We start from the raw sequence: 24,194 nt of genomic DNA on the forward strand, positions 1-24,194 counted from the left end.
CATTTACTGTCTGTCACCCTGGGTGAAACCTTCATTTTACCCACACTCTCACCTTTGTTCAGACAGTTCCCCTGTATGGACCTTCATTCATCAGTTTAACCTCATAGGTCTAGCCTCTGACTATGTGATAATCAACCTCTCTGTCACTCTTCCTGGTTCATAACTGGACTGCTCCTGTTAGATAGGAGAATAATGAAAGTTAACAGGAGGTCTCTCCATCATTTATTTGATTGTAATTATTTGTGATAGAGTAGGCAATATTACAAATTAAACACTAGATATTTTGTGTTGGGTATGTGGTAAGCATGTGTGATTATAATGAGAAAAAAAACGCCAAGTCTGATTTATAAAAAAAAGGGTTTTATTATATTTTCCCCACCCCCACTAAGAATAAAAAAAGAGAGCATGTTAGATAATGTAATGTTTTTTTTTAGGAATACATGGATTAAAACACATAAATACATAAAACATTTTGTAAAAATACATTTAAAGACAAACAAAGGAAGTGTACTAGGCTTTTTCGCCTAGTATCACTGTTCCATTTTAATTTCTGTTTGGAAGAGGAACCACCAGTAACTAGCTCTAGATAGGGCCCATCAGTGAACCTCAATGGTTTTAAAGTCCTTTTATACAATAACTGTAATAGTACACATCTGAAAAGGACACTGTCCTCTTTTGGCATATTGCAAAGACACAGTATAGTTTACAGTGGTGTACAACAACCCCAGTGTCCATTGCATTATGGAACAGTATTATATGATCAGTATGGACCGATTGTCTTTCTCCCTTTTTCTCACGACTCTGGTTCTGTCCGCGAGGTATGCACTCTCCACCAAAGTTTTTAAAAAGTGGGAGTGCCAGTGGTAACTAACCCTGGTCCTGGAGAGCCACAGGGTGTGCAGGCTTCTGCTCCGGCCCAGCACTAACACACCTGAGCCCACTAATCAAGCTCTCAATGATTCGAGCTGGTCAGTGGAATCGGATGTTTTGTTGGTGCTGGGCTGGAACAAATCCCTGCACCACTTTGTGAGGGTGACCAACTGCTGTATGTCCTTTGACCTTTGACACAGGGTCACCGTGGGGTCGCGGAGGGGTCAGGGATCATAGGTCGTCATCGCCATCGTCCGAGCTGAAGCTGCTCCTGTGACTGGAGTCCTTGGAGGCGTCGGGTGAGCCGGCAGAGAGAAGCGGGTCGGTGCCGAACGGCGAGAGCGGGTTGTCCATGAGGATCTCGTCCAGCCGTTGCTCCTCTTTGAGTGTGGCACTGAAGAAGTCTGTGAAGTGAGACAGCGGGTCGGAGAAAGTGGTGGAGCAGTCAACCACCCCCTGACCCTGGTCTGTAACCCCAGTGACGCCCCCAGTGGTCATGGCTGGCATGGAGGTCCTCTGGAGGTACTCCCCGTTCAGCTCTTCCTGATACAGGGGTGGCTGGGGACCCTGCTGTGACTGGGGAGCCAAGGGCTGCTGCTGCTGTTGTTTGAGGAGGTGGGAGGAGAGCTCTACAGTACCCAGGGCAGTGGCCATGCTGGGGAGGCCGTGAGCACGGGCCTGGATCTCCAACTCCTGAAACGCACAGAAAAGGACCAAGGATCAGGACAGTGTTCTTCTCAAATACATATGAATGGGAACAGTGTCGAAGAAGAAGATTTTTAAGGAGATTACTTTTCTTAGAATGAGCTCGGTACGAGTTGGCAACCCTTACACACACACACACACACACACACACATGCATACACATTACACACACACACACACACATGCATACACATATACCCCCTCCCCCCCTTCCTCCCCGACACACACGCACACATACCGGTAGATGATTATGAATTGACTTTAAATAGCACTCTAATGTAGTGAAGGCCGATCCATTTAATCTACCCCTCCTCTCCAGACCCCCCTTTCAGGAAGCAGCCAGGGCCCTCGGGATATGTGTTATAAACATGACGGGGAGGAACCAATGACAAAACCTCATCAATCAGCTACCAGCAGGTCAGCAACATGGTTCACGCCTCCCCATCGACGCTCTATGAGCAGTAACAATATGGAAAGTAGTCTGTTGTCAATCTACCTTGATAACGGTTAACCTAACATGTCGTTTAGCTAAGCAAACTCAGGGGATAAAAAGAGTGTAGAGGAATGCGATGCAAGTGAGAGGCATTGCTGTTCCCACGTTACGTGATGCAAAGTTATAGCCGTCCGTTTTTCTCAGTTTCAACATCTTTCTGTAGGATTCCAACAGTATATTTAAGTAAGACTAGTGTGATGTTTATGTGGGTGATGCTTGGTGTTGATGCTGTCTTTCTCCCTACAGTGTGTTATCAACGGTCATCAGCGCTTATTTGGCTAACGCTGTGAAGCTAACGTTCCGTTAAAGGCTTTCGTTAGCTCTCTCCACATGAAATGTCTCTTTTCGTCTCGTTTGTGTTTTCTGTGTTTTAGTTGGTCGCGGCGTTCTTTAGGATGACACTGTTACATTGAGAAGTATGGCTTTACTGTGAGTTCAGCGTAAGAGCCAGAGCCATGAATGTGCTGATTCATTTGGTGGTTAATTGCGATGTCTCAGTGGCTGAGGACATGTGGCAACGTCTCCACTGTCTGCTTGGCTCTGCTCTGCTGCCATGTCAATACCCAGTCGCCCCGTTTTAATGCATCATTTTAGGGCGAGGGGAAGTGGGGGGGGCGAGAGACATGGCTCTGGGTATTATTAGGACTCACAATCTAATTCTGACCTGATTCCTCCTTCCGGACGGATGGAGCCGAAGTCTGTCACTCTATTTATTAATCAGATAATTGTTGTGGCTTGGAGAGGAGAGGTGGAAGAGAAGAGTGGTGATGAGGAACTGCTTGACAAACATCAATAGGAGCAAGTCCGGTCTCTGTCAGGGAAAGGGGGTGTGGGGTGGGGGGGGGGTCTCTATTGAGCATCAGGGCCGTGATGGTGCACATTTATATGGTGTTAAGGATGGGGAAGTCGCTGGGTTGGGGATCTGTAGTGGTAGGGGGCTTGGGTTTTGAGGGTGTCTGTCTTTCTCTCTCCCACAGTCCATACCTGGATCCTGAGCAGTAGCCTCCTGTTGGCCTGCTCCATCTTCTTCTGCCTGTTCTCCAGCTCTCTGGCGTGCTGCTGCTCCTTCTGCAGCCACTTGATGTACTCCACCGACGCCTTGAGAATGGTGCCTTTGTTCCAGCGCATATCACTACGGCAGAGGGACGTAAAAAGATAACCTTTTATTCACCGCATCAGCGGAATGTTCTGTACAAAAACTTACACAGGGACCCATTTTTTATATATGAATAAGAAATGGTGATTTACATGGCCAATTATTCATTCTCGGACATTACATCCAGCCTTTGAATGGGAATTTTAATAGAATAGTTAAGTATAAGTGCGTCTGCAGAAAGTCCATTTTGGAACCGCTTGTATGGTAAAATTAATCCTCAAGTAAAAATAGGTGTCGGAAGAGGGGGGAAAATGTGACTTTAGAAGAAGCCAAGAGTGCAGGCCCCATTCCCTGATACCATTACTTTTTAAAAGGAGGAAGCAGTTGTAAAATTCACCTTTCTTTGGAACAAGACGTTGGTCTGTTCCACAGCTAATAATCTTCTTTATCTTGTCTTAATGGCACGGCGACAGCGGTAACCTTCCATTTAAATTCTATCAAAAGTTAAATTGCTGTTGGGCCAGTCGGATTCCAATTCCGGCTTCCGTATTCCATCTTAGTGGGCCAATTGTGCTCAAACTTTGATTCAAATGGGTGGTGGCCTTCTTTGCGTTTGACCCCAATCTTCATCATTGAGCTCTAAGCTGTAGTCTACTGTTGAGTGCCCAAGGAGGACACAGACTCACTACTTTGCAGAGCGTGAAGACTACAATAGCTACTCAAGTACACCCTTGAAATAGAAGCGAAATGTGCTCTTGAGTATTAATTTGAATTCAATTAACAACATTTAGCGGCCTGTGTTTAGTATTCGATATGCTTAACACCAGCCAGACATTTGCGCTTCTTTTCATGGCAATAGACTTGATCGTGGGGAGTTTCTTTGAGTCAGGTAAGCTAACGTTTTGAACATAATAAACACTGAGAAAAGTGTAATAAGCGCAAGATCACTTACGGGTCATTCGACTTTGGTATCATCGTTCCAAGTTCTTTGATTCTGTAGTTGATATTGTATCTTCTTCTTCTTTCAACTGGTCAGAGAGAGAGAGAGAGAGCGAGCGAGCGAGAGGACTTTGAGTTACTTTAGTGCCCCACACAACATTTCCGAAGGTACTCTGTATTGAGTAGGGCGACGGCTCTTACTCAAGTTGTGGTTGTCTTTCTTCTGTCGTTCTTTGGCCATCACTCTCGTTTCATGTTCTGTGAAACACAAAGAAGAACACAGCCCGATAAGAAACGCACACAAGAGTATCCAAGAAAGTCCAGTCAGTTGATACACAGTTCTGGCCTGGATATTTCTGGGGTGGCAGACCGAGGGTGAAGATCATCTTCGCCACCACGGACACAAAGCCTGAACCTTCCACAGAGTCTGAACCTTCCACACACTCACACACACACACACAGTGAAAGGGCTCGATTTATCCCGCTCGCTCCCAGCCCGCCTGGCATACATAACTGCATCTCTTCTCTTTCGGTTCATTGTGGGAAAATCTGTGTCCTCTTTTAAGCCACTCAGCCTGGCAATTAAGTCTGCTTAACAAATTTGCTGATCTCCCCATGAGGGGAAAGGCATGATATATCATTCATATTCACATTCACATTTCTCCCAAATGATATAATTAGAACCTGTGATTGGATTTCTCCATCCGTCTGTTGATTCAATAAGATCATTTAGACCTCTGTGTAACTGCCCGTTGTTCCCGACCGCACACTTATATGAAAAATATACTAATTCACTTATTTTCTCGTCGGAGTGAAGCGTTCTTGAGGCATCCTTTCTATTTCCTAAATCAATTAGCTTTACTTGATGCATGGCATTTATAAAACATTTCTCAGAGGTCCTTTGTGTCGGGGACGATGGACAGAGGCCATTGATAATTAGGTATGTGAGTGATACAACTGTAATCCAAACACTACACATTTAAGGGAAAAATCTATTTGCTACATGTAAACATATTTGTCCTGTTTTCCTTCAGCTTCCTTCTTCATTGGACTTGATACGACTAGACAGTGAACTCGTGCTACTGAATATGCACCCTACAGAAGCGATCCGTAATTTATCCAAAACAAATCCATGTTGAACCTGCACTGTCTTCCATTATAATAAAGTGACTGACAAGTTATAGATGCTGTATAGAATACACAATGGCAATCGGCTGAGAGCTGACAAACTTAATCTAAGGATATTCATGAGTTTACTTAGTAAATTTGTGTAGGATTAACGCTGTACACATCAGGGTTGAAGAAGAGGGCCTACACAGCATTTTGTCATAATTTTACTCAGCCAAAGAAGAAAAATGACTAAATGGATTACTCTTTCTTGCTTCCTGTTGTCGGGCACCTTAAAAAAAATGCTTAACTTATTCATTCCTAAAAAAATAAATAAATGGATGCCAGTAACTGACATGATTTAGACTTGTCAGGAATGTGTCACCTAGAGTGTTGTGCTTTTATGCCACTGAACGTGGTTGAGTTTCACACTTCCATCCTTATTTCGATCATCTTTAGTGCTATGATGTGTGTTCGTACCTGTGACTTCCCTTTTTACAGTAGTGAGCATAGTGGGGCGTGAGGTGGGTGTCATTCGGCCATGAGGGGCTGTAGTCATACCTGGTTCACACCCATAGATGTCCAGCATGCTGCTGCTAAGCACCTGGAGAGAAGGAAAGGAGAGGAGAAAGATGTCAGGGAATTGGTTGAACACAGAACCAGAGAGATAACGTTTCATTCAGACTCGGGGACCTCAAGTTCACTAAGTCATTGAAACTTTTGGAAGCAGATTTGACTTTGGCTCATTTGAAAGCATTGAAATGGTGGCGGGAATTTGTAAGGCTTTCAGATGAGGGCAATCATAGCACTTTTGGCAGTCCTGTCACTTCTCAGCCCTCAGGGCATTGCTTTGTGTGATCCAGCAGGAGAGGCTAGGGGCCTCCATGTCTCCCCACCAGCCCTGTTTGCGTCCCCTAAGGCCCTCTCAGGTCCTTCTCTGGGGGTACGACCTCGCTCCGTGCCCCTGTTTACTAGCCTAATAGTACCATTATCAGTGGCCACTATGGCTACTCAGCTTGAAAGGGCCCCAGAACACAGAGGCGTCTGTGTGTTCAAAATAGCACCCCACTGGATGAAAGCCGGGTCATAACCCGCCCAAACAGACACCAAACTGTTTTTCTACGTCGCTTGTCCACTGTGAGAAAATAGGCATATATTTTCCGAACAAGCGGGATAACTACGGTCTCTTTAAGGAACTCTGTTGGAATGCAGAGGAAAGGCATGTATGCATGTCTAATCTTAGGGAGCTGTGTATTTCTGGGAATCCTACAAAAGCCGGCATAGATGCCACAAGCTGTGTAAAGACAATTTGTCACTGTGTATGTGTGAAATTCAGTTCCTAGAGTAGTGTAGGGAGGGATAAGAATAGAGGTCAAGTTATGGGAGGGAAGGAAGGAGGGAGTGGGAGAAAAAGAAGGAACTGTAGACATTTCAATATCTGCAGTCGGTTTGCTTTGCCTGTAGATGGCTTTCTCTCTGTCATTATCTCTAACAGAGGGGGGGGGGGGGGTTACTTATCAAAATGAAAGATTGCGACGGTCCCCCGACTGCTCACATCGTAATCACTTCAATCCGCTCCCATCTGTGTTCCCGGGATATGTTGACATGACAAAACGACGTGATGCATCGTACTGTATGACTAATTAGAATGAATTGATCCATTTAAGCTCGCTATCATTTCGGAACAAGCCCATCGGGAGTGTAGGCATTAACCCAATCCAATGCCTCACTGCCTCGCTCTAAATCTCTCCTCCTCTCCCTTTTTTTTCCTGTCGCTCTGATCTTCACTCTCTACACCCCCGTCCCCCCCCCGTCTTGTCTTTCATACACACACAACCCCTCTGCTTTTCTGTCACCCCGTTTTTTTTCCCCTCTCCGTTTCTATGTGTGTGTTTGTGTGAATGCCTGCCTGCTTGCCTCTGTCTTTCTCTATCTCTCTTCATCTCTATCTCTCTGTCTGGTTGGCCTCTCCTCAATGCCTCTCTCTTGAAATGCGGTGGGAACACATTTTCCTTTAGTACCACATACCTCTGTGGTGAGTTCAGGTGTGTCTATAATCGCTACTCAAATTAATCTTTGTTTTTGGAATTCAACTCCAGATATAATTCGCACTGGGAGCACTTGTCTCTGCTGCCATCCATGCATTTTTCTAATGGAATGCCTAGTCTGAACAAGATCTTTTTTTGTTGTAGTAGATATCTAGCATAGTCTCGCCGTTCTCCCTCTGACTTCTTGACTACCATTCCCAAACTCCCTGGTAATGACCAGTGTCCATGTAGGGCTTTCAGCAACAACAAAAAAGAAGAATCACAGACTTAGTGTTTATACTAATTAACACATTATTCTCACACTGTCATCAATTACCGTGTAATGACATCACTTGCGGATGAATCCATATTGTTCGGCATCTTGAGAAATGTGAGAAATGCTTTAAGCCTCAACCCAGGTGAAATGAACTTTGACTCATCGGTGGACTTAATCTGACCTCACACAAAGCCAGCTCTTTTTTCCCCAAGCAAGTCGAGCCTGAAAGTTCATGTTTGGCAGAGGAAGTAGTTCCTCATATTCCCCTTTTAAGTCCTTTAAAGAAGTTAGTTAAGCAACTTAACTTGAAAGCTGAACTTAACTACCCAATATATGCTCTTCGTGAGTGTCAAGAAGATCAAGGATCTTCTGGGAATCCCGTCTGGATCAAGGAATAAGGTCAGCAAGAATCAATAGACAGAAACACCTGCATGTCGATAGCATTTCTTCTGTTTTGACCCTTAGTTTTGCAATTCAAATAAGTGTTTTTCCCTTGACGTTTGCAACTGATATAATAGTTAATATGATTAGTCATACTTACATTGTTTTGCATTATGATGCTGGGATCCATACAATCCAAGCCCCCGTCATTGAAGCCGGACTCCAGGCTAATCAAGTCATCAATGACTTCATCCATTGGAAACTAAAAGAAAACAGTCATATTTGTACCAGCCTCAGTTCAATTCAGATACATTATGTATCCAACAACTGGTAATTATAACGCTAGGTGAGCAAATGCTCTCATTGTAATTCAATGTAACATTTATTTTTGCATCATCTCTAAACCTATCATTCAGAAGGTGGGACAGTTAGGATCCTAATCCAATAACAGACATTTCTTCACCACCATGCTGGAAGAGATCAGCCATGGTGGGGGGGGGGAAATGTATGTTATCAAACTAGTTTCCTCCTTAACAGAGATTCTCTTTAGGAACTGAATCTCTGAAGTTATTGCTGAGCATTTCAAAGAGAATGGGCGGGTCACTAGAGATAACTGAGTTGTTTACACAGCCGGTATCTCAGGTAAAAGATATTTAGGACTCTGTAATCAAACCTGCATAGTGTGATTAAATCACTATTTTTGGCACTGTAAGGACCCACTAAACAAAGACATTGAGATAAAACAAACAAATAGCGGGATTGATTGAATCCCAACACTAAATATCAAAAGGTACCTAGATGAACACTTACTGTTGTTGAAAAGATCAATCAAAATGCTCACTCACCTCGCTGTCGTGGTTGGATGCCAGGGTCAGCAGTGTAACGGGGCTGCTGGGGGTGCTGCCATCACTGAGGGGGGCCATGTGGCCATTCCTCATCACTGGAACGGTGCCCAGGAGCTGCCCTCCCTGCGCAGTGGGGTGAGGGTGGCCCCCCTGTCCCCCGGCCAGCTTGGAACCCAGGGTCAGGTACTGCTTGACCTGCTGACTCTGGGCCTGGTGCAGGTGGAACTTAGAGCCCTCCAGGTGGCTCTGGACCTGTTCCATACAGACCTAAGATCAGTTATTGGGTAACACAACAGGCAACGGTTACTATGTAGTCTCAGATAACAGAGTTGAGTGTTAGTATGCAATCTAAGATAGACATAAAATATAAAAGTCAGTGCAGTCTCAGAGAGAGCATTGATAGTGTAGCAAGTCGTGAGTCATGTCGAAGCTGTTTCGTCAAATTGTTCTTAATCATGTTTTACCCCTGAATACAAGACAAATCCTCTTGACTTCTCAAGCAAATCACGGACAAATCAAACCTTAGACAGGCAGTAAGAAGAGGATTTACCGTAAGTGTAAAAAGTTGTAACAGTAAGTAGAGCACTAGCAGATGTCCCAATGTAGTATCCTTCGTATCCTTCAAATGTCTATGCCCTAAATGTATACACACACCATACAACTACAATCAACTTACTAAACCAATTATGAACATCTCAACAAAGTGTCCAAGTCGACGTCATTGGAGTATGTATACTGTTGCTATTGAAACATTAATCCTTACATTGGAAACTCGGGCTCCGTCTCTCATCTTGTAGTAACCACAGTCACTTAAGTGTGGCATTCTCATCAGTCAGAGAGAGAACAACTGTCTTCAGGTCTGGTCTGCTAGTTGTAGAACAGCTCAAAGCAGCAGTAGGATTGCAGTTAAGCTGCTGCTATCCGGTGGCTATCCTGGTGAGTTGATATGTTGAGGACTGTCCCCTCCTGTCCCCTCCTGCCGTCAGCCAGTGTCTTTATAAACTTCTTAAGGCTCTGCACTAAATTTGATAATTAGGCGAGAAGCCGGCGATCCCTTAGTTTCCCTCCGTGATAATCACTTCAAACAGAGACTCATCAGATTACCCCCGGGTTTGATCCCAACAGGATATCTGCCTATGGCTTTTGTCCATATCTCGACTAATTCAACGGGACCGCCCTGTTTCTTTTTGGGAGTTATCGGCCAATCACGATCGACCTCTAGTCCGGACTCTCTACGATCTCCTTCGGGGGTCTAGTAGTTGACTCTAGCACAATTGGTTCTTTCTTGTTCTTCTTTTTTAAATAACTTTGGATGGCCATTTCTGCCATGACCCCTCCTTTGGCCGTTCATTGTCTAATGTCAATTACTCAAAGAATAACCCTAGATGGACTATTCCGGGAGCTAATTTTAGTACTGTAGCTATCGTGACCCTATTTTTATCCTCTTGTCTAAAAATGTTATACTCTTGTCTAGGGCTATAAAGGGGATCATTATAGTCAGGTTTGTTTTATTGGTTTACGGTTGCTTAAGTATTTTGGGAAGAATTGGTTGATTGATTATTAGGTTCACTGGATGAATTGGGTTTTATTATCTACTATCAGTGAATTCCCATAAGAATTGAACGTCTTTACTGGAAACCATTTGCCATGCTGATTGAACTCCTGACAGTAAACGTTTGTCTCCTTTTAGGAGTAGCTATTCAATACAGAGAAGAAGCAACTCAGGTCAACTTAGGTCTGGACTACAGTTGTGAAGTTGTAATCCTTGTCATCATACAGGAACATTCAGAATTACTTTTTTTTTTGGCTCCAGACCACAGCAGACAACTGTGACCACTTGCTCCCCTTTACTCGAATACTAGCAACAACATCTTGAGGTTGTAAAAAAAAGAATTATAATCTAAACAAAAGTACTAGAAGCACCTGATTTGACCACAGACACAGATGCACATTTAGCACATAACGATAGTATAGAATCAGCATTTTTGGTCAACACCAGTGCTGTCGTCTGTCGTCCACATAGATCACATAGAAGACTGGCCCTGCTCAGAATGGACTCCCGCGCGACAATACTGAACTTGTCACCAATGAAGAGAGAGAACAAGTCTCATCGCTGGCAACTAAGGGCTAAACAAGATGCCATTTGTTACTCAATCAACATTTTTCCACAGCGGATGGAAAGACTGCCAGCGTACTACACTCAGCTTGTTGTCTGAAGAGATAGAGGTTGTCCTTGGATTAATAGCCTTCTCTCTACTGTACATGCAGCAGGAGACACGCCTATTAGGTTGTTAGGGGACCTCTAATTAGATTCCTGCCAAGTAATGTATCTTCTGTCACTAATGCGCGGCACGACAATGACAGGACTGTGCATGAAGACAAGACACACTGCAGTTCACTAGGCACAGAATAAGATATCTGCCCGGAGAATCGGCGATGTAGACATTTGTAAATGACTTTGACACTCTTGAAAATGGAAGAGTTTGTGTTTATTCTATTCCACTTGTTGGAACTGATTGTGACGTCCCTTCTGTCATTCAGTGGATTGTCATGATCAGAGTCATATATTTAAAGAGTTAGGCCGACTTTTAGAATTGTGAATTTTGTTCGAATTCTAGACAAATCAGTTACGTAGCATTGTTTGAATATTACCCATGCAATGCTAATGGGGAGCTAACATGGTTGCCATAGAATGTTGAAGTGTCATGTAAATGCATCATCATTTATACAACGGGTGGGTCTAATCCTAGATGCTTCGTGGTTAAAATTGCATTCCAGACGGTTTCTATTACACAAGTTACCAGTGGCCATAGCAATGACGTTGAAATGCCTATTTACTCTCTTCCATCTCACTGCGCAATCCACTGTCTCATCAGCCCAGCCAGGCAATTTATAAACTTGATCTCCTCTATAAAAAAACATCTCGACATTATCTTCCATTTCTTTTAGACTAGCATTTGGATTTCAACAGCGGAGATTTGTATAAACTTTGCTGTCGGTCTCGCCGACATCAGCGACATTGTTTGAATATTGACATTTCGATCTCCAGCTGTGCCATAGTAATGCACTTGTCGGGACAAGCAGACAGTTTATCTCAGCCAGTCGAAATCATGAATCAGTTAGCCCGATTTTTATGGATATATACAATGAAATTTCAATATAAAACTAAATGGAGCTAGTTTGCAGTCTTTCCAGCTTCAGATTGAAGTGATTGTGCTAGCTGTGTTGTTGGCTAGCTCCTCTGAACAACAGTGTCCTAATGAGAGAGCACATTTTCTATACCAGGCGAAATCGCGCATCATTAGCTCATTGTTACGAATGTACACCAATAAATGTCACTAAAAAACATCTTAAACAAATGCAAATGCAGTTACTTTGCTGTTTGACGTGACTAAGTTAGCTGTAGTTGGCTAGCTTGCTTGCAAGCAAGGGATAAGAACGTTGCCAGCCAGTATGGCAATGGAACGAACGACTGGGTCGCGTCCATACACACAGAACAGAAAGACTTAACGACTGGGTCGCGTCCATACACACAGAACAGAAAGATTTAACGACTGGGTCGCGTCCATACACACAGAACAGAAAGACTTTAACGACTGGGTCGCGTCCATACACACAGAACAGAAAGACTTTAACGACTGGGTCGCGTCTCTGGCCACCGAACCGATAGAACGAACGACCAGCCGGCCTGGGTAGCAACCTTAGATTCGTGTCGGGACTATATTGTCGCGTCTGCTCCCGCACCCACACACCCTATTGGTTTGGATATCACTTATAATTATTTTCTCCTATGTCAAAATGACCCAAAGTCATGTTTGTTTGTGCACTCGATCCATGCCATTATTCTGTCCCACTGTACAAGATACGTAGTTGAATGCTGTCCATATCATTCCACTAGCATATACATCATCAAGCAGTATGCCTAACAGACATTGGCACTGTAGATGTACTGTAGGCCTGAGGCAGACATTACATTTACATTTACATTTAAGTCATTTAGCAGACGCTCTTATCCAGAGCGACTTACAAAATGGTGCATTCACCTTATGATATCCAGTGGAACAACCACTTTACAATAGTGCATCTAAATCTTTTAGGGGGGGGTTAGAAGGATTACTTTATCCTATCCTAGGTATTCCTTAAAGAGGTGGGGTTTCAGGTGTCTCCGGAAGGTGGTGATTGACTCCGCTGTCCTGGCGTCGTGAGGGAGCTTGTTCCACCATTGGGGTGCCAGAGCAGCGAACAGTTTTGACTGGGCTGAGCGGGAACTGTGCTTCCTCAGAGGTAGGGGGGCCAGCAGGCCAGTGGTGGATGAACGCAGTGCCCTTGTTTGGGTGTAGGACCTGATCAGAGCCTGAAGGTATGGAGGTGCTGTTCCCTTCACAGCTCCGTAGGCAATCACCATGGTCTTGTAGCGGATGCGAGCTTCAACTGGAAGCCAGTGGAGAGAGCGGAGGAGCGGGGTGACGTGAGAGAACTTGGGAAGGTTGAACACCAGACGGGCTGCGGCATTCTGGATGAGTTGTAGGGGTTTAATGGCACAGGCAGGGAGCCCAGCCAACAGCGAGTTGCAGTAATCCAGACGGGAGATGACAAGTGCCTGGATTAGGACCTGCGCCGCTTCCTGTGTGAGGCAGGGTCGTACTCTGCGAATGTTGTAGAGCATGAACCTACAGGATCGGGTCACCGCCTTGATGTTAGTGGAGAACGACAGGGTGTTGTCCAGGATCACGCCAAGGTTCTTAGCACTCTGGGAGGAGGACACAAGGGAGTTGTCAACCGTGATGGCGAGATCATGGAACGGGCAGTCCTTCCCCGGGAGGAAGAGCAGCTCCGTCTTGCCGAGGTTCAGCTTGAGCTGGTGATCCGTCATCCACACTGATATGTCTGACAGACATGCAGAGATGCGATTCGCCGCCTGGTTATCAGAAGGGGGAAAGGAGAAGATTAATTGTGTGTCGTCTGCATAGCAATGATAGGAGAGACCATGCGAGGATATGACAGAGCCTAGTGACTTGGTGTATAGTGAGAATAGGAGAGGGCCTAGAACAGAGCCCTGGGGGACACCAGTGGTGAGAGCGCATGGTGCGGAGACAGATTCTCGCCACGCCACCTGGTAGGAGCGACCTGTCAGGTAGGACGCAATCCAAGCGTGGGCCGCGCCGGAGATGCCCAACTCGGAGAGGGTGGAGAGGAGGATCTGATGGTTCACAGTATCAAAGGCAGCAGATAGGTCTAGAAGGATGAGAGCAGAGGAGAGAGAGTTAGCTTTAGCAGTGCGGAGAGCCTCCGTGACACAGAGAAGAGCAGTCTCAGTTGAATGCCCAGTCTTGAAACCTGACTGATTAGGATCAAGAAGGTCATTCTGAGAGAGATAGCAGGAGAGCTGGCCAAGGACGGCACGTTCAAGAGTTTTGGAGAGAAAAGAAAGAAGGGATACTGGTCTGTAGTTGTTGACATCGGAGGGATCGAGTGTAGGTTTTTTTCAGAAGGGGTGCAACTCTCGCTCTCTTGAAGACGGAAGGGACGTAGCCAGCGGTCAAGGATGAGTTGATGAGCGAGGTGAGGAAGGGGAGAAGGTCTCCGGAAATGGTCTGGAGAAGAGAGGAGGGGATAGGGTCAAGTGGGCAGGTTGTTGGGCGGCCGGCCGTCACAAGACGCGAGATTTCATCTGGAGAGAGAGGGGAGAAAGAGGTCAAAGCACAGGGTAGGGCAGTGTGAGCAGGACCAGCGGTGTCGTTTGACTTAGCAAACGAGGATCGGATATCGTCAACCTTCTTTTCAAAATGGTTGACGAAGTCATCCGCAGAGAGGGAGGAGGGGGGGGGGAGGGGGAGGAGGATTCAGGAGGGAGGAGAAGGTAGCAAAGAGCTTCCTAGGGTTAGAGGCAGATGCTTGGAATTTAGAGTGGTAGAAAGTGGCTTTAGCAGCAGAGACAGAAGAGGAGAATGTAGAGAGGAGTGAGTGAAAGACATATTTTGTACTCCCAATGCAGTTGGCTTCTGATTGAATCAGAGCATACATTTGTTGTTGTTTCGTTTGTTTTTCTAATGGCTGGTGGGGAGAATATCCATGAGAGCTTTGATTCCTATTAGGACGGCAGCTGTGCCCACTTCATAACTTTGTTTTCGCTGCTTAAGCCACTAAAACGAGGAATGTCTCACAGGCAGAGAAGGGAGCGACAACTTTACTGATCTGATCCATGGATCACTCTGGGACTGACTCTTACTGTCTGTCTCCTACTTTTTTCTTTTTTTCTGTCTCCTACTCTGATGTATAACATACTGCATTATTTCACACGACATAGCTGTGATGGCACTGATAAAGAAAGTGCATCATGTTTATGAAATGTTCTGTCGGTTATGATAAATGAGAGTTAAATGGGATGCGCAGTATGTCAAAGTCAACAAGACAACACGAATAATGTATGGACAGATTCAGGCTTCCCATTAAATGACCTTTTATTATGAAGAGGGTCATAAAAAGTTGGGCTGAAATCATTTTCAAGACGAAACTTGGTAAAAAACCATTCACGTTCTAACAACATCACGTAAGACCGTGCAAAAGTGACTAAGAACGCTTTCAAATATCAAATTAAGCTAATTGATGTTTTTAACATTTAAAAGTACTCTACAAACTCTACTTAATATCCATACTCAAATCTACTTTAAATTGTGACAAAGTTGCGCTGATTTACCTCGGTATGTACTTTCTCCTTGAAGTCAGACAGTGAAGCCCTGCAGTAGCACAGTGATCTATGGTCTTTGATGACGCCTCTGTATGTCACAGATCTCACTCCCAGGTAGCTACTGTTCACTATTCTAGATAGCCAGCTATTGTTTAACTCAGTTTCACTCTTACCCAAGTTCTTGTTTCACTTCAAATGAATCTGGATTATGAAACACTGGGTTATTATTTCGCTTGGACAGGTTTTTTCAATTCTGGACATAACTTTACAACTGTTGGGATTCATTTCTACTATGAATCCCAACCTTTAGTGTTATAAAGCATTACGTATTGTGAAGTAATACTACTACAGTAATGCTATGCAGTAATGCACTTTCTGTGGTGTAAATACAGAAATGGATACAGACCTATGTGGAACACGACAGATATGTTCTCAGACATGGTTCCTGTGGATATGCTGAGCCAGCTCACCAGTTGATAGCTGTGACCACACATCTGAGATTGTATAGAGGGAGGAGAGATAATTCCACACTGAGTAGAATTGCCCTTTTTTGGAATGTCAGTCTTGAAGATCATGCTCTTTGGAACCGTGTGTGTATGTGCATGTGTAAGTAGTAAGTGAGTGTTATATAGGTCACACAGAAAATGCCATTACAATAACCCCCCATACATAGACACCCCATCAGCCAAACAAAGCACTTTCACTTGTATCCAAGCACAAGATCTGCTAGTACCTCAATATACATGCAGTATCCTGGGTGAGACTGCAGAGACCCCCCCACTCCCCTTTTCTTCTCCCTATCTCTTTCCTTATTTATCCTTCTCTTTCTCCTCCCCTATTTATCCCCCTCTTTCCCTCTCTCCTTTGCCTGCTGATGTCACCTACCGGCAGTATCTGGATCTCAGTCAGAGTGATAACTTTGACCACACAGGATTGACTCATGGCTCCGAGAGTGACGGCCTCCCCCTACAGAGACGACTCAGGCAACAGAAGAAGAAGCGCTACCGCACTGCCTGTCTGTCAGGATCCCAGAAAGAGAAAAAGGAGAAGAAGAGAGGAGCTGCCATGTGCGCTTCCTGAGCTTTGCTGAAACTAACGTATGTCGTTCCAGGAAAGGAAGGTATGACACATCGGCTTTTTGGAGAGCAGGTCCGCTTCCTTTAAGTGTGTGTGGGCGTGCGTGAGCCGAGCACTCATTGCAAACCCTAACATTGGGTTAGGAAAAGGCCTGACTGTGGCAGAAATACAGATGGCAGTTGGTCTGAAGCAGACAGGGGGGGATAGGTCTGTGTTCCTGCCTCCGACTTGCCACACTTTCCTGCCTGAAACCCTTTCAGCTCTGATTAGCACATTTCTCCCAGGTTATCTCACTGACACTCACTTCCCCAGGAATCCCTTTACTACACACACACACACAAACACACACAGGACTCACTGGGCATTCAGAAGGCGTTGTGCTTACCAGAACCTCTCTGTACCAGAAGTACTGAGGACAGCAAAGTGGAAGCTTGTGTGACTCAACCTCTTGACCCTGTAGCATTAGATAATGTCAAAACAATCAGCGAAATGTCCAAGCCAACAAACACCTAGTCTGGGAAATGGATTCTTCCATTAGGGAACCATATTTCAGGAGTGAGACTGATAGTATTTCTTTGAAACGCTTCCTCTGCCAAATATTCTGCAAAAACATTGTGTTGTGTCTGTTTGTCACTATTGGTTAATTCTCACTACTTCAGTCGATGTCAGCTGTATCAATATTTGTGATGATTGAACACCCTAATTCCTTTATGAACAGTTAAGTAAACGTATCAGAGCTGAATTTATGTACAGTGAACGCAATAAGGGTTCAAATTACATTACAATGAAGCAGATAGCAAGCACATGGTCTTTGGAGTGCATGCTTAACTTAACACTTAAACGCTCAATTAAGGCCATGTCTCGCAGTGTCGTAAAGAAGCATGTTGTTGTGAATTAGTTTTCTGGTGGGAGGCTTGTTTGTGACGTAATAAACACACATGTCTCTGGGCCTGAACGGTTCATGATTTTATTATTGTGGGAAATCCTTAAGCTGATACCGTTAGGCTACTGGCCTTAGTGGAGTCATTGTGTTAACTGATCGTTTTAATTATCTGAGTAAATGAGCAGTCGAATTGAAGTGACACTTTAGCCAATGTTTTAGTATCATTTTGTTCTGCGTTTAGTGGACACATTTAGTGGACAGGAAGTTCTCAACTGGGAAGGACGTTGGAGTTCTCAGACAAGTGCTTGTTCAGCTCCCTCTCTCTGTGTGTGTGTGTGTGTGTGTGTGTGTGTGTGTGTGTGTGTGTGTGTGTGTGTGTGTGTGTGTGTGTGTGTGTGTGTGTGTGTGTGTGTGTGTGTGTGTGTGTGTGTGTGTGTGTGTGTGCGCGCGCGTACCTTTGTATGACCCCTTATGCCTCCGTCTATTTTCGCCACTGCTGAAATTCCTGGCTGGCCACTTTCCATTCATCTTGGAGCCCATCCAGAATGCTCACCTTTGTTAGTCCCACACACCACAGCAGATATATTTAAAACATGAGCAAGGTACTTTCTGTAAGAGTTGGCCTGCTTCTGAGACAAGACTTCAAAGTCCTGCTCCCACATCTAAGGGCTGTTTTATCCTGCTAGAAAAGGAATGCATAATAGCCGCTGCACCTCCCTTTAATGATTCATATATAAATTAAATATTACAGCCATTTTAATGTCAGTGTTATATGTGTGCCTAACGGTTACATTGAGCTTGATGTTGGTATAGGGGTGGGAAATGTTGACCTTGTATTTGTACGTTTCTTTACAATGCGCATGTACCGTAGCCTACGGTACATGGGGAATAGAGGGATGTCTACTGTGTAGATGGATATAATGTTGATTGGTTTTAATGAAGACTTGCCCGTCCGTACCAATCACAATATCTATTGAACAACATACAAAATCCGACAGTAAACTCTGATATGAGTGAATTAGGAACATCATTGCATTTCTCGAATGCTTGTAACATTTTAAGTGCGTGGATTTTTAATTCTAGATAAGCCTATAATTAGCTCATTAGTGGCAATATCTTTTGTCCAACGCATATCTTTCAGTTTCTGTTTTAATCATCCGTAGCCTAAAGAGGTCATCAAACACTGACTGAATGACCCTTTGGCTAACTAACAGTACCATCCACACAGACTCACATGCACACATACATATGCACCCCCCCCCCCCCCCCCACACACACACACACGCTCATACACACCCACACGAATCGAGACTTTTTTTGAAGAAGAGGAGCAGCAACGTTACAAACTATTTCATACACTTTCTAATAGGTTCGTAGGGTGGAGAGGGGAGATGAACGAGACCGTTCTTCTTTAGTCATTTCGCAGGAGATGCAATTACGGCGAAATGGAGTAATGTGATTTTCGCTCCTTAAATCAATTAGCCCGGTCCTTCCCTGTCATGGATGACAAGAGGCTGTTCACAGGGACACCTGAGAGCTAAGGCATCTAAGGTCATCCTCCTCCTCCTCCCCTCCCTGCTTCCTTCTCTTTGCTCCTGTTTAAATGACTGAGATTAGAAGGTAGATTGGAAATTTGGAAGGTATGCCAATTTTCCTGTGAAGCTAGCAGCGCCAATGAGAGGCGTGCCTGTATGGATCTCCCTGTGATACGCTTGTCTTGAACTAGGGTAATGAGCTGCTATAGTAGGGGAGAACCGGGCCGAAAATAACACTTGTATTTTTTTTTTCATAATTACTCAGAATATCGATAGAGCTCGAGACACCATATTTTATGACAACTTATATATGTCCTCTACCATTAGCAACTGTAATTTCATTTCTAGGGTAAATGAGTTTAAATGAAATAGACTGTCACGACCTGATCTGTTTCACCTGTCCTTGTGATTGTCTCCACCCCCTCCAGGTTTCGCTTATTTTCCCTGGTGTATTTATCCCTGTGTTTCCTGTCTCTCTGTGCCTGTTCGTCTTGTATGTTCAAGTCAACCAGCGTGTTTTTTTCCCCGTGCTCCTGCTTTTCTATTCTCTTTTACTAGTCCTCCCCGTTTTGACCTTTGTCTGTTTTTCTGGACTCCATTCCCGCCTGCCTGACCATTCTGCCTGGCTTGACCTCGAGCCTGCCTGCCATTCTGTACCTCTGGAACTCTGAACTGGTTTTGACCATTTGCCTGTCCACGACCATTCTCTTGCCTATCCCCTTTTGGATTGTTAATAAACATCTTGGACTCTAACCGTCTGCCTCCTGTGTCTGCATCTGGGTCTCGCCTTGTGCCCTTATTTAGACAGAGAACAGAACAACAGCGCCGTTACTTTTGGACCTGTCGGTGGGGCGGGAGTAACACAGCCTTGGGACAGAAGTAACGGCGGGAGAGAAGTGCAAAATATCGGTCTTTTCTTCATGTTTCTGGTTTGTAATGGACGTTACTTTCAACAAAATGTTCTATCAGCCAAAATGTCATGTTTGTGTCGATTTTGAATGATTAATGCTAAAGGTTTGTAATTTATGAAAATGAACCGTGCGTCAATATCGCAACGTTGCGCAACCACAATATTTTGCCTTCCAATATTAATCAGATTAAAATTGATCACCTAATAGTTGTGTTAACCATCATTTCCTCATCTCACGTTAACGGGAATGTAGTAGATGTTTTTCACCATTTTCAATGACTTCATGCTTAGCCCTACCAATCAGGTGTGCTCCACCTTGTCATGCACGCTCCTCGTGTCTTGATAGAATAAAACATCTTTGTTCTCCTCACAGACAGACATAAAGGCACTGTACATTGGTTGAATGGGGTTTTCAGGTGTTTTTTTATTCACTATGTTTTTGAAAAGGATGAGAGATGCTACTGAAAGGCTAAAGACATGCTGTTAAAATACTGCTGATTGTCTACAAATCGTTTGTTGAACACCTGTAGATGAACTACAGACAGACTTTGACATGTTACTGATAGTCCATCTGTAGATACTCTACAAACTATCCAAATAAAATGTTACTGATTAGAGAAGCATGATCAACACCAACTACAGAATGCATCAATACAATTTGAGGGCTCAGAATGTCCCCTCAGTGTCCCTCTTGTCACAGAACAATTCAGTCATTTAGCAGACGCTCTTATTCCGAGCGACTTACAGGAGCAATTTGGGTTAAGTACCTTGCTCAGGGGCACATCGGCAGATGTTTCACCTAGTCGGCTCGGGGATTCGAACCAGCGCCCTTTCGGTTACTGGCCCAACGCTCTTACCCGCTAGGCTACCGTCAAATGGCTATAGATGTTCTTGTCACTACTCAAGCACGAGCAGCTTTAACTTCAGGAGGTAATACTGTGACAAATCTGAATCATAAACCTCCCTGATGGTACTCACGAAACCCTCACTTCCCCCTGAATCACCAAATGGCCATCTCCCTTGCCACATGACTCCTCCATCCTCCCTGACCCTCAGACACAAAGCTGCCCAGCGCCACAGAGCAGTGGCTTATGGGTAAACTGCTGTGTCTGTCTACAGTTTTGAAGGGCATCTTTGTCCCTAACCCTGGCTGAGCACTGGGTTGACCACTGGTCTGGGACTAAATGGATCCTCTTTATTGTTATCCTCTGGGTGATGTTAAGAGAAGTGGCGTCGCAGGCTACTTTAATCTGTGTTTTGGCAGAGAGTGAAGGGGAGTACAAAGCGGTCACTTCTGTAACATTGAGGTCCGAAGATATGCACTCAGTAAAGAGATGTCAAAACCGTAACTCGAGTAGAGCACAATTTCATGGAACAAATGTACTTTCACTTCCAAGCAATATACCTGTACAACAGAGGAGGCCGGTGTGATGAGCTATAGGAAGATGGGTTCATTGTAATGGCTGGAATGGATCAATGGAACGGTATCAAACTGATCAAACATATGCAAACCACATTGATGCCGTCCCATTAATTCCAATCCAGGTATTACACTGAGCCCATCCTCCTATGGCTCCTCCAACCAGCCTCCACTGCTGTATGATATATTGGACATGTTCTGAAGTAGATGTTCCGATAGCAAAGTAGTAGTCTGAAAAGAATGCATGTCAAAAGCAGACTGAATACTATCATTGTAGTACTGTATACCTAACGCAATGATATGTTCACTGATGGCCTTTCCATTGACATCATCTATTTTCACAAATTTATTGAATTTGAAGGGGGAAAAAGTGAAATACTATGTCTTATTGTAACCACTACCATTTTATTGTCCTACTTGATTTAATATTTTTCCACGTTAAGAGTCATAAGCATTTTATGCTCTTTTAAAAAAGAAAATGTATTTAACTAGGCAGGTCAGTTAAGAACAAAGTCTTATATACGATGACGGCCTACCAAGAGGCAAAAGGCCTCCTGTGGGGACAGGCCTGGGATAAAAAATACACATCACGACAAGAGAGACACCACAACACTACACAAAGAGAGACCTAAGACAACAACACAGCATGGCAGCAACACATGACAACACAGCATGGTAGCAACACAACATTGTTTACATTGTTACGCTGATAGTCAGGCTGAACACAACCACTGTACATTTAATGCAATCGGTTTTAACCAACCCTTGTTGGTCTGTCTTATTTCAGGAACAATTAGGAAAACAACGAGCTTCCACTCGTTGGTAAGATATAGGTAAGAGAATGGAAAGCAATTGGTCCATTCTGCACCAAATGTCAGGGTTGATGAAATGAGAGGGAACTATTAGCTGGCCTGTCATGGCTGTCTGGTTCTGGGAAGCTCACGCTGCTTTCCTACTGTTTTGATTTATCATCTACTCTGTGACTGAGGGAGAAAAGCTGACAGCTCACAAAAAAAATGGTTTCATTTTGACCAGGGTGATATTTACTGCGTGTTGTGAATAATCTTTTATTGATTCCTCCTATATCAGAGTTACTAAAAGCAGCCCTGCCGTACTGGTCGCATCCCTGCCGTACCTCCTCCCCCAACTGACCTTTTGGATCTCCCTGGAGTAAAATCCTCCTCCAAACTTTTGAATGTGCACAATAAGTATATATCTGGGCTAAATCTGCCATCCACCTTTCAAAACCTTTCACTCGATATATTCATTACCCCCCCCCCCTAATCTGATTGTGGGAAATTAAATAATGCAATAGCTGTTTAATGAGAACTAAGCAGAACATTTGATCAACTTTGACCTTACAGGAACAAATAATATGTGGTTTGTGTGTGGCGGACAAAGGCGCGTTTGTCCTGAGCGTCTTTGGTCCCCTGTCGTCGCACAGTTGGATGTTTAGAGGGGGAGAGGGAGACAGAGCGCACGTGTGCACAGGAGGGGGATCTGCGCTACCCAGAGGCACCCAGGCTGAGGTTAGAACCGTGAGCCAGTGAAGGCGTGAAGGATAGGGGGGAGGAAGTAGAGTAGATGGGCACCCTGTCCCCTGTCCTGTTACGAGGTGGTTACTGTGTTGTAGAAGCAAGGGGGAAACCCACATACAGTGTAAAACAATTAGGATTTAAGAAAAGTTGCCAGATCGTAAATTAAAATCGTTGTGGTTATGCTCACAAGACACTGTTTGGATGTACTCAGATACTGTGAAAATGTTGTACGTACAAAAAGGCCATAAGTCATCTTAACAACTCCACATTCTCGACACACACAACAGCACACAAATCTCAACGCTCGCATTGCATAGCCCAGCTAAATGTTGTTTACACATAATCATACGTCACAGTCACTTTTATTACCCTTGTTAATTCTGATACATGCCATGTGTCATTTTGACAAATACTGTGACAAATGTTTTTTTTAGCCTGTCTTACCCAAGGGAATAATGACTGGATATACATTTTACAAAACATCACAATCCTATTGCCCCGGGGATTTTTGTTATGTGTCACACTCTTAGTAACCCATATGCCTTCAGAAAGTATTCACACCCCTTGACTTTTTCCACATTTTGTTGTGTCACGGTTGTTGTAAGAAACGGACCAAGGCGCAGCGTGTGTTGCGTTCCACATATTTAATTACAGTGAAACTTCTTCAACAAAACAATAAACAAGCAACAAAATGTGACTACGTGGTGCAACAAGCACAAAACCAAACAATATCCCACAAATACAAGTGGGAGAAATGGCTACCTAAATATGATCCCCAATTAGAGGCAATGTTAACCAGCTGCCTCTAATTGGGAACCATACAAAACACCAACATAGAAATATTGAACTAGAACACCCCCTAGTCACGCCCTGACCTACTACACCATAGAGAACCAAGGGCTCTCTATGGTCAGGGCGTGACAGTTACAGCCTGAATTGAATAAATGTAGATTTTTTTTGTCACTGGCCTTCACACAATACCCTATAATGTCAAATTGGAATTAGGTTTTTACACATTTTTACCAATTAATAAAATATTAAAAGTTGAAATGTCTTGAGTCGATTGAGTTGTTATGGAAAGCCTAAATACGTTCAGGAATGAAAATTTGCTTCAAAAGTCACATAATAAGTTGCAATAATAGTGTTTAACATGATTTTTGAATGACTACCTCATCTCTGTACCCAACACATAGAATTATCTGTAAGGTCCCTCAGAAGAGCAGTGAATGTCAATCACAGATTCAACCACAAAGACCAGGGAGGTTTTAAAATGCCTCACAAAGAAGGGCACCTATTGGTAGATGGGCAAAAATGAAAAAAGCAGACATTGAACATTCCTTTGAACATGGTGAAGTTATTAATTACACTTTGGATGGTGTATCAATACACCCAGTCAATACAAA

The 24,194-nt window shown here is 44.1% G+C and overlaps 1 protein-coding gene across 7 annotated transcripts in view; it reads right to left on the minus strand.

The window, feature by feature from the left end:
- Positions 1-343: 343 nt before the first annotated feature.
- Positions 344-24,194, minus strand: part of LOC106609242 (transcription factor EC) — a 46,127-nt gene continuing 22,276 nt past the window's right edge. Inside the window, exons 1-8 of one of the 7 annotated variants that reach the window (XM_045721936.1) lie at positions 16,314-16,591; positions 8,741-8,992; positions 8,056-8,157; positions 5,691-5,814; positions 4,305-4,361; positions 4,117-4,192; positions 3,053-3,200; positions 344-1,563 (exon numbers count right to left, since the gene is read on the minus strand). In XM_045721936.1, coding sequence (XP_045577892.1) covers positions 1,102-1,563; positions 3,053-3,200; positions 4,117-4,192; positions 4,305-4,361; positions 5,691-5,814; positions 8,056-8,157; positions 8,741-8,992; positions 16,314-16,370 — 1,278 coding nt within the window. In that variant the 5' untranslated portion in view covers positions 16,371-16,591 and the 3' untranslated portion in view covers positions 344-1,101. Of the gene's footprint in view, positions 1,564-3,052; positions 3,201-4,116; positions 4,193-4,304; positions 4,362-5,690; positions 5,815-8,055; positions 8,158-8,740; positions 9,008-9,503; positions 12,767-16,313; positions 16,592-24,194 lie in introns of those variants that run through there. The other 6 variants (XM_045721933.1, XM_045721934.1, XM_045721932.1 and 3 more) reach the window with 6 other exon arrangements.

Source organism: Salmo salar, chromosome ssa07, assembly GCF_905237065.1.
Source record: "Salmo salar chromosome ssa07, Ssal_v3.1, whole genome shotgun sequence".
Taxonomy (NCBI): domain Eukaryota; kingdom Metazoa; phylum Chordata; class Actinopteri; order Salmoniformes; family Salmonidae; genus Salmo; species Salmo salar.